Genomic DNA, 10,852 nt, shown 5'->3' with positions numbered 1-10,852 from the left:
AATTGCGCGGTCGTGCGACGCTGTACCTAAACGAATTTGACGTACTTTTTTTCCCACAAACAGAGCTTGGTGTGGGTCTTTGGGCCTACCTTGAAAGTCTTGGGAGGGGGTGGACATGGCCTTTTGGCTTAGTTCGCCCTCTCTCATGGGGGTCTCCCTTCGGGGGAGCCCCATCCAGTACTTGGGGTGGGCTGTTTCGGCAGTCCCCCTGGAGAACGGGGTTTGCCAGGTCTCGGCCAGGCAAACCATAGGAAGTACCTCAGTCCCTGTCAGGAGTCTTGCGCCCCGGGGGATCAAGGTATATGTCCAACCTCTTCGGAGGCCAGACCATTTCGCACACCCTGTGCAGTTTTTGTGCGTTCACGTTTGCGTGTGTGCACTTTTTTATGCACCGGGTGCTAAGTCTTTTTTGAGTGTGATTTCACACGCTTCGGGCTTTAAAAAAAAAAAAAAAAAAAAATGAGCTCCTTCCATTGCTCAGCTTTCGACCCCAAAAAATGTTAAACTGTATTGTACATCGTTATACCTATTTTCTTTGTACCGCACATTGACTTTAATAAAGTTTATTTAAAAAAAAAAATAAGGAATAATCATCACCTTTCAGTTTAATAAAAAAAAAAAATCAGAAGATTCTTTACTACCTATAAGGGATTAGTGACCTACATAAATAGAGCAAGCAAAATATATGACGTATTGTGTATATTGATTGGATTTGTTAGATAATGAATTTATGTGACATCTTCATTAATTAACGTCACTAGCCTGGGAGGGTCTGGGGAGCGAGCGCGCGCCCGCGGAGGCCCGGTCACGGACCCCCCGCGCGTGTGACCGGCGGACTCGATGTCCACCGGTCACTCAGCGATTGTCGGGGGAGAGGGAGAAAGTCAGGCGGCTTGTGTAAACAAGCTGCCTGTCATTCTCCTCGGTGTAAAAACCCTGATCACACAGTTCTACTATGTAGAACCGTTGATCAGTGTCCTTACACCTCAAGCCACAGCCAATCACAGTAAGAATCACGCCCCTAGGGACACACACAGCCCCTCCCTCTCAAATAAAAGTAACCCCTTCACTACCAGTGTATTTTTACAGTAACAGTGCATATGTATAGCACTGATTACTGTAGAAATGTCACTGGTAACCCCAAAAGTGTCAAAAATGTCAGTCAAGGGTCCGATCTGTCCGCCGCAATGTCGCAGTACCGCAAAAAAAATCGCAGATCGCCGCCATTACGCGTTAAAAAAAAAAAAAACAAAAATGACAAAAATCTTTCCCTTTGTTAGTAAACGCGATAACTTTTGCGCAAACCAATCAAAATACGCTTTTTGCGATTTTTTTTTACCAAACATAGGTAGCATAAAACAAATTGGCCGAAAATGTTAAAAAATTTGATTTTTACATTTTTATTTTGGGGAATTTCATATAAAAAAATGTGAAAAATATTGTTATTTTTGCAAAATTGTCGCTCTTTTTTTGTTTATAGCGCAAAAAGTAAAAAGCGCACAGGTGATCAAATACCACCAAAAGAAAGCTCAGTTTGTGGGAAAAAAAGGACGTCAAATTCGTTTAGGTACAGCGTCGCACGACCGCGCAATTGTCCATTAAAGTCACGCAGTGCCAAATCGCAAAATAGTCCCTGGTCAGGAAGGGGGTAAAATCTTCCGGGGCTTAAGTGGTTAAACTAGCATTTTGTTCAAAAATCCTCAGATCTAGCTGTGTATATGTAAATACTCCTATATTGATTGGAGTGTGTTCACATATACACTTAACCTAGTTAACAGATTTTAGGGTAATGATTTTATTTTTATCTTTGTGTCTTTTTTATTTATTTATTTTTAGCGATTTAGAGCCCACACAGCATTCCCAGATTTTTTCAAGAATGTCACTGCAGAATGGTGGAAACAAGAAGTGCGGGACTTCAGAGAAAATTATATTAGGTTTGATGGCCTATGGATTGTAAGTTTTGGTTTTATTAATTACATTTACATTGTTTGAGTATATGACAAAATATATGGAGTATATGGAGTATTCTATCCAGTTCTGATCGCCAGTCCTCAGGAGGGATGTGTTGGAGCTGGAGAGAGTCCAGAGAAGGGCAACTAAACTAATTAGGGGATTGGAGGACCTTGACTATGAAGTGCGTCTACAATCGCTCGATTTATTCTCCCTGGAGAAGAGACGTCTGAGGGGGGACATGATAGCAATTTATAAATATCTTAATGGGGATCCCAGCTTAGAAAAAAAGCTGTTCATTCGAAGGGATTGCATGAGGACTCGAGGGCATACAATGCGATTAGAGGAGAAGCGTTTTAACCTCAGGCAACGTGGGGGGTTCTTTACTGTTAGGGCAACAAGATTGTGGAATTCTCTACCACAAGAGGTGGTTTCTTCGGGAAGTATGGTGGCTTTCAAAAGACTATTAGACGTACATCTCAAGGATCAGAACATTCAGGGGTATGTGAGATGATTACAGTCACACACACCTACACAGGTTGAACTAGATGGACTATTGTCTTTATTCAACCTCACCTACTATGTAACTATGTAACTATGTAACTATGTAACAAAAGGAAACCCATAGAAATGCTGATCAAATTAGTTTTAAAAGTCAGAAGACTATTGGGTTGTTCCATAGGAATCCATACTAATGGATATTTATTACCGATGGGTTGCTCGCTCCAGCAGAAAAGCAGTCTAATTTTAGAACCCCATAGTATTTCATTAGAAACTGCAGAAGCAGAGGTAGATAATGCACAGATTTATTCTTTACCAATCATGAAAGTAGAGCTTCATGTGACTTTTTATGTACATGCTTTTAAACTGGTAAGCCAAAGTTAAAAAAGTTAAAGATTTGATTCAATTTATTTGTATTACTTGTAGCATTTATCCAATATCCTTTTTTATTATGTGTAACGATTATTAGTAAGTTTAGCTGCTCGAATATTCAGGTTCACATATCAGATGTGCTATATTTCCATGGTGCACTTATCATTAGCAACTATGAGGTAGAGTACACACTATTCCGAATTGCATGAGGGTTTCCCCGCATTCAATTCGCATGTCATGAGCCTGTGACCAGCTCTCAATGGAGCCGGTTCACATGGCCTTGGGACAACTGTGGACCGAATTTCACAGGAGTTCTGTGCGTCTTCTGGTTCATTTCAGGTCCAAATTCAGCCAAAAATCCTGACCGAATTTAGACCTAATACAGGGACACACTGGACCCAGCCCTAAAGTTCAGTTTCTGAATAGCGTGTTTCTCTTTCTTATTTTTTTTTTTTTTTTTTAATTAACTTTAACCTCCCTGGCGGTATGATTATGTCAGGAATTACATACCAAAAGCGGTACAATTGTTTTCATGGAAATTTGGCGTTATGTATTATAGGCCTACAATTCTTAGTAATTACTGACTTAAACCTGACCAAAACAAGAGTCTAGTAGACATCCCAGATGTGATAAATTTGAAACACAAACGCGTGAATTATAATCGAATCAATAATATTATTTTATTATTTAATATATAATATATATAATAAAATTATATTATTGATTAGATTATAATTCATGCATTATATATTATATATAGATATGTGTGTGTGTGTGTGTGTATATATATATATATATATAAATTCTATAACGCATGAATTATAATTGAATCAATAATATAATTTTATATATATATATGTGTGTGTGTGTGCATATATATATATATATATATATATATATATATGTATATATATATATATATATATATATATATATATATATATACATATATATATATATATACACACACATATATATATATATATTTTTATATATATATATATATATATGCATATATATACATGTACCGGTATATATATATGCGCATATATATATATATATATATTTTATATATATATATATATATATATATATATATGCATATATATGTATGCATATATATATATATATATAATATATATATATACATATATATACATATATGCATATATATATATATATATATATATATATATATGCATATATATATATATATATATATGCATATATATATATATATATATATATATATGCATATATATATATATATATATGCATATATATATAATATAAAATGTGTTTTGTGCAACGTTTTTTTTTTTAAATTTCCCTCCCTAGTTCCGCTCCCATGCAGCATTGCTGCTGCAGGGAACGGAACTAGGAAGTCATCACACCGACGGAGGGACGGAGGAGCGGCGGGACTCTCGGCTGGCGGTCACAGCAATGAGAGATCATCGCTGGATCGCAAGGAGAAGGTAAGAGAACACCGCTGCGCTCTCTGCAATCCACCCCCGAGCGTGACTCGGGGTTACCGATCCTGATATGAAAAATCCACCCCGAGTCACGCTCGGGATTACCGCCAAGGTGGTTAAGTTATAATTATTATCAAATATTAGTATATTGATGTGATTGGAATTTGTTAGCAAGTAGCATCAGTAACACCAAAAATGTTTGCATTTTTCCATCAATTCAGCTATATATGTTAGTACACTTGAAATGGAACTCTGATGTGGTGTATGCATATGTTGCAAATACCCAAAGTGGAGCTCCACCCAAAAGGAGAGGCTCCACTTGTTTGCCTCCTCTCTCCCCCTCTGCTGCCACATTTGGCACCTTTCGGGGGGGACGGGTACTTGGTTTTGACAGGAACCCACTCACACTTCCGGCTGAGCTTGCCGCAGTGAACTCAGCCAGAAGTTTGGCCCCCCTCCTGCTTCACCCGCCACCAGGCTTTTTAAAAAGCAAAGCATGCTTCATGCATGCACAGTGGGGAACTCTGGTTTGAAGCCACTAGGCTTCACTGCCAGTTTCCCTTAGCCGAGATGGCAGTGGCAGCACCCGAGAACAGATTGAAAAATTGGCTCGGGTGAAAACACCGCTGGATTTGTGGACAGGTAAGTGTCCTAATATTGAAAGTCAGCAGTTACAGTATTTGTAGCTGCTGACTTTTATTTTTTTCTGAAGGAACCTGGAGCACTGCTTTAATAGGGGTGACCTACTAAAATAGTAGAGGCTGTTCTCTTAGCAAAGTGAATGCTCACTTTGTAAAGTAAATTCTAATGTATGTGGAGAGTCTTATTCAGTAGCATTAACTTTGCTAGATGAATAGTCTCTAATCTATTTCAAATTCAACTAGACTTGACATTCTATGTATATTTTGCATATATTTGTGAATGGGAGCTCCTGTGTTCTAGTGTGTTTATATATTTTTTGTATATTTTGTTTTCAGGACATGAATGAACCAGCAAGCTTTGTTCATGGATCAGTCACTGGTTGCCGAAACAACACTTTGAATTTCCCCCCTTACATGCCATGTAAAAATCTTTGTTTTATATTAGCTATTTAGTTTGCACTTGCTTTAAAAATCTTACGTGTTAATAATCTGGCAGTAGCCATCACCTGAGAAACAATCTTATGTTGAGGGATACACTGCAACAAACCTTCACTCCTTGTTGGAAAAGAGAGGACATGGGATGGATTAAAAATCCTTGCCTGATTGATGTTGTTGTTCCCCTGGATTAACCAGAACTGGAACTCCACCCTTGATCCTCCATTGCACTTCTGTTTAGGGATGCAGCTGATCAAAGAGACAGCATGAATAATTGACTGGACTGTCTATTTATTTTTTAGCTCTATGCTTAGGAGACCTGCTGAAATTCTAAAGGTGGCTTTGGCATATATGCAGTATAAATATATATATCTATATGTGTGTGTGTGTGTATATCTTCCAGCATGTTGTGAAACAGAGGTGCATGCTAAAAAACTGAAAATTCCTATCATACTTACCGTAATTTTCCTTTCCTGATAGTCTCCATGGCAGCCTACGTGTGGGTTAACCCCGCCTCCACTCCAAGGGTATAGGACCCCCCTCCCATAAATTTCAGCTCTCAGGTACAGCAGGTGTTCCATATCTTAGCCGAATCCAAGACGAGAGGGTGGGTACTCCGGCTGCCATGGAGACTATCAGGAAAGGAAAATTACGGTAAGTATGATAGGAATTTTCCGTTTTCCTGTCTGTCTCCATGACAGCCTACGTGTGGGAAATAACTAGCTCACTCCACACGGGTGGGAATGCTTTAGCAAAGAAGATTTTAATTCATGCTATTTGCAGACAAAACAGTCAAACCAAAATTAACTGAGGACAGAGAAGCAGGCTCTACACAATAGTGGGTCATAAAAGTATTGACTGATGACCACAAAGCCGCTCTGCAAATTACATCTGGAGCCACGTGCCGCGAGGCCGCCCAGGAAGTAGAGATACTCCTTGTAGAGTGCGCCGTCACCGCATCCGGAGGAGCCAGCCCCTCAGCTCTATAGGCCTGCTGGATAGCTGCCACTATCCATGAAGCGATAGTCCTGGATGAAGCAGGTTTACCTCTGTTCTTTCCCCAGAACAGGACAAAGAGGTTGTCAGACTGCCTGAATGGTGCAGTTGCTTGAAGATAAACTTTCAAGGATTCTCCTACATCCAACGTATGAGGATTGGACTCATCAGATGACCGGAAGGTAGGCAGGACGATCTCCTGATTTTGGTGAAACACCGAGGTGACTTTCGGATTTGAATTCAGTCTTGGTATTAGTACTACCCGATCCGGGAAAAAAGTCAAAAATGGTTCTCTACATCCGAGAGAACTTAATTCAGAGACCCTTTTAGCCGAAGTAATGGCTACCAGAAAGACAGTTCGGATGGTCAGGTCCTTGATAGAAGAAGAGGAATCTATGCCCGTTTTTGAGAGGGCATTTAGTACAAGAGGTAGATCCCATTTCGGAAACCTAGGTCTTCTTTGAGGATTGAGCCTGACTGCTCCTTTGAAGAATTGTTGAATTAGTGGGTGTTGGGCCCCACATGACCCCAGAGAAGGCCGACAAGGCCGAAACTTGAACTCTAAGAGTTGCCACTGAAAGGGGCATATCCAGACCAGCCTGAAGAAAACTTAGTATTTCTTGAATCCCAGGGACTGAGGAAGACATACCTTCTGGATATGCAGACTTCATGAATCTTGCCCAGATTCTACAGTATACTCTATTAGTACTTGGTCGTCTAGCATTCATCAAGGTGGAAATGGCTGTAGATGGGCAGCCGAGCGATTCCAACCTCTCCCTCTCAAGAACCAGACCGTCAACCATAGAATTGCAGGACAGGGGTGCACTGATGTTCCCCGAAGAAGCAAGTCTGGTCTGAGGGGAAGAGGGACCGGGTCCCGGTAACTCAGCTGTAGGAGCAGCGGAAACCATGGCCTGTTCGGCCAGAAAGGCGCCACCATCACTATCTCCACATCTTCCACTTGAAGTCTCTGCAGAAATTTGAGAATGATGGGTACTGGAGGAAAGGCGTAAGCCCTGCTGAACTCCCACCAGTCGGTAGGCTTGAGGGCATTTGCCTCTCGTGACATACTTCTCCAACTTGTGGTTGCAAGGGTAGGCGAACAGGTCGACTTCGGGAGATACTCCCAGCGACAGGATCCATTTGAACGACTCCACATGGAGAGACCACTCATTGTGGTTCAACTGGACCCTGGACAGAAAATCTTCTTGAACATTCTGTGAACCTGGAATGTAGACTGCCGAGATATTTACTAGGTGAGTCTGGGCCCAGGACATGATCGGGTCTAATTCTCGTAGCAGAGAGAGACTCCGTGTCCCACCTTGTCTCTTTACATAAGACACTGCCGTGGTGTTGTCCATCCGAATCAATACAGATTTCCCCTCTAGCAGGTGTTGGAAAGATTGAAGACCCTGGTAGGCTGCTCGGAGTTCCAGTATATTGGAGACTGGTGTGTGTCTCTGAAAAGACCACCTCCCCTGTGTCATCTCTGTCAGACAATGAGCCCCCCAGCCTGAGTTGCTGGCGTCTGTTGTGATTATAGTCCATGAGACTGGAACCAGAGAGTGACAATTGAGCAGATTCCTGCGTTGCAGCCACCAAAGAAGACTGTATCTCATGCTGAAGGAGATATGAATGTACTGATCTTTCTCTTCTGTGTTCCATTGTTGTCGGAAACCTTTCTGGAAGGGCCTCATATGCCAGAGAGCCCATTTGACCATTGGAGCCGTGGACACCATGGTGCCAATGATTTTGAGGCACTGAGAGGCTTTCAGCCGAGGAGAAGAAAGAACCGGAAGGATTCTCTCCCTCACTACCGGTATCTTCTCTAATGGGAGAGAGATTGAATTCTCGACGGTGTCGAATTGCGCCCCAAGATAGACTAGACGTTGAGTGGGCTCCAGCTGACTCTTTTGTAGGTTTAGCAGCCAGACAAACTCTTTGAGGGTCGATATGACCTGATCTCTGTGTGCCAATAATTGATCTTTCTCTTGAGACAGCAGCAGAAGATCGTCTAAGTAATGATGTAGACGTATACCTTTCAATCTTATGAAGGCTACCACTGCTAGAAGAACTTTGGTGAATACTCTGGGCGAGGTAGACAGGCCGAAGGGTAGGCAAACGAATTGAAGATGCTGATTCTGAACACAGAAGCAGAGATATTTGTGGAAGTCGGTTGCCACAGGTACATGAAAGTACGCATCTTTCAAATCTATTGAGGCGAACCAATCTCCCGGCAGTACTGCCTTTTGAATAGTTAAGAGTGTTTCCATCTTGAATTTTTCGTTCTTTATGAATGTGAGATCTATAACAGGCCTCCAGGCCCCGTTCTTCTTCTGGACTAAGAAGAGGGGTGAGTAAACCCCTTGAAATTTTTCTTGTTCTGGAACTAGAGCTACCGCTCCTTGAGCCACCAAAGCGTCTACATAGGCGAGCAAGACTTCTCTTCTCTCTTCTAGACAGGGCAAATGAGTTGAGATGAATCTTGGAACTGGATCTGCCAGAAATGACCATCTGTGGCCTGTAGAGACCATCCTTACGGGTCCAAAAGTCCGTGATTGAGGCCACCCAGACATGCTGAAAATGGAGAAGACGTGCCCCTACCTGACATGCCTGAACGGGCCCAATCTCAAAAAGATTTAGTGGAATCTTGTCCAGCAGACGCTGGATTTTTTGATGACCTCCGAGTAGAGGATTGACCACCTCTCCAGTTTCTTCGGAAATCCCTATTAGGTTTGTAAGAGCGTGCATCTTTTGATCTCTCCGTGAATTGCCTCCTAGGTTGAGGCTTCTTCTGACCAAATAATCATCTGTCCTGCGGGAGGAAGCCTGACTTTCCACCAGTAGCCTTAGCAATAGCGCTGTCTAATTTATTCTCAAAAAGGGAAGTACCCTCAAAAGGGATCTTACACCATGCTTGTTTAGAGGCTGGATCCGCAAGCCACGGGCGAAGCCACAAGGCCCTTTTTGCTGTCACTGAGGATAGCATCGATCTGGACAGAAGACACAGAACATCGATAGATGCTTCCCCTAAAAATACTGAAGCCAACTTGAGTTCATGAATAGGGGAGCTTTCTACGGCTTTTTCCGAGAGGCTCCCAAGTTTAGATTCTATATCAGATACCCAGACTTCCATGGCTTTAGACATCGTAGCTAATGCCATAACGGGTTTGCAGGCCGCGCCGGCCATCACAAAGATCCTTTTTAGGTCCAGATCTATTTTTCTATCCAAGGAGTCTTTGAAAGAGACCGCGTCATCCAGGGGCAAAGTGACATGCTTTGCTAATCTTGTAACTGCCGCATCCACAAGAGGAGCAGATTCCAAACGGGCGACATATGGGAAGGCGGAGCATGGAGTTGTGGGAGGGGAGGAGCCGCCTATTTAAGGTCGGGCCCCCCGCCTCTTCTGGGTTGCAGCAGGACTCGTTTGGTCACGCCCATAGCGTCTAGTCTCTCCGCTCACCTTACTACACTACAGAGCACCACAAGGACGCTTCCGGGTCGGCCTAACAGGCACCCGGCAACCGTGAGTACGTGGGGGGGGAAGCAGGTGACCCCCCTCTTTTTTCCCCACCACAACCAGCGCTTCCTCACAGCAGCATCGCCTTGAGGATGGACTCCCATCCCCCTGCCAGTACCTCTGTACGCACAGGCTGCAGCATCCGCCCCCCTCTTCTTCCTCCCTCCACCAGCAGCACGCCCCCCCCCCCCTTCGCTTCCCTTTCAGTGCCGTCTGAACCACACTCCCTGCGCTGCCAGGGGCGGTCCGCAGCCTCCCCCGTGCCTTGGCATGGCATCAAGTCCCATCAAGCACATTCTAGAAGACATCCTTTGGTTGGAAGGCCGCAAGCCCACGTTTCGTCAACCAATCGATGGCAGCAGGCTCCAGGCTTTGTCCAACTTGTCCAATGATGCCATGTACCTGGCCTTCTACAGGTTCCTGCGGCCAACAAGTTCACCGTGGGGAACTCGCCCGGCACAGCCAACATGCTAAGGAGGGCAGACCTAGGTAAAGGGGACGATCATTTTGTCCTGACATTCCGGCAGTCCGAGACCAATCAATTGGGGCCACCAGTTGACATACCACTGTATCCTTCTCACAACAGATGGTGCCCAGTTCAGTTGCTGGGCCGTATTTTCTTCGGGTGGGGCAGGTCAGGTCAGTGATGCTCCCCTGCTGAGCCTCTACGGCAGGCCTCTCACCACGCCCAGGTTCATCAAGTACTTGAGCACCCTGCTAAGTTAGGGTGCGATCCTGCTGCCTTCTCCGGTCTTTCGGTTCGCACAAGGGCAGTCGTGGCGGCCTCCAGCCATGGCATTCCCATGCATATCATTAGGAGACTAGGACGGTGGAATCATCCGCCTACTACAGTTACATACCCCAACCTGAAGGCGAGCTGAGACAGGCGTTCCGAGTTTTTAGCCAAATGCCTTTCGGTTTTGTGTCTCTTTCCTTTGTATACAAGGCGCTTGTTTTAAAGTTAC

General features: G+C 43.6%; 1 protein-coding gene across 1 annotated transcript in view; it reads left to right on the top strand.

The window, feature by feature from the left end:
- Window positions 1–10,852, top strand: part of LOC309550280 (maltase-glucoamylase-like) — a gene marked incomplete at its 5' end in the record, with an annotated part of 526,737 nt that overhangs the window by 454,039 nt on the left and 61,846 nt on the right. The window contains 2 exons of the mRNA XM_082250685.1: window positions 1,837–1,953; window positions 5,273–5,357. Of these exons, the coding sequence (XP_082106811.1) occupies window positions 1,837–1,953; window positions 5,273–5,357 (202 nt within the window). The remainder of the gene's footprint in view (window positions 1–1,836; window positions 1,954–5,272; window positions 5,358–10,852) is intronic.

The sequence above is a fragment of the Pelophylax lessonae genome (assembly GCF_965119305.1).
Source record: "Pelophylax lessonae genome assembly, chromosome: 3".
NCBI lineage: Eukaryota > Metazoa > Chordata > Amphibia > Anura > Ranidae > Pelophylax > Pelophylax lessonae.
The sequence above is the reverse complement of the archived record's forward strand: the minus strand, read 5'-3'. Positions and strand labels throughout refer to the sequence as shown.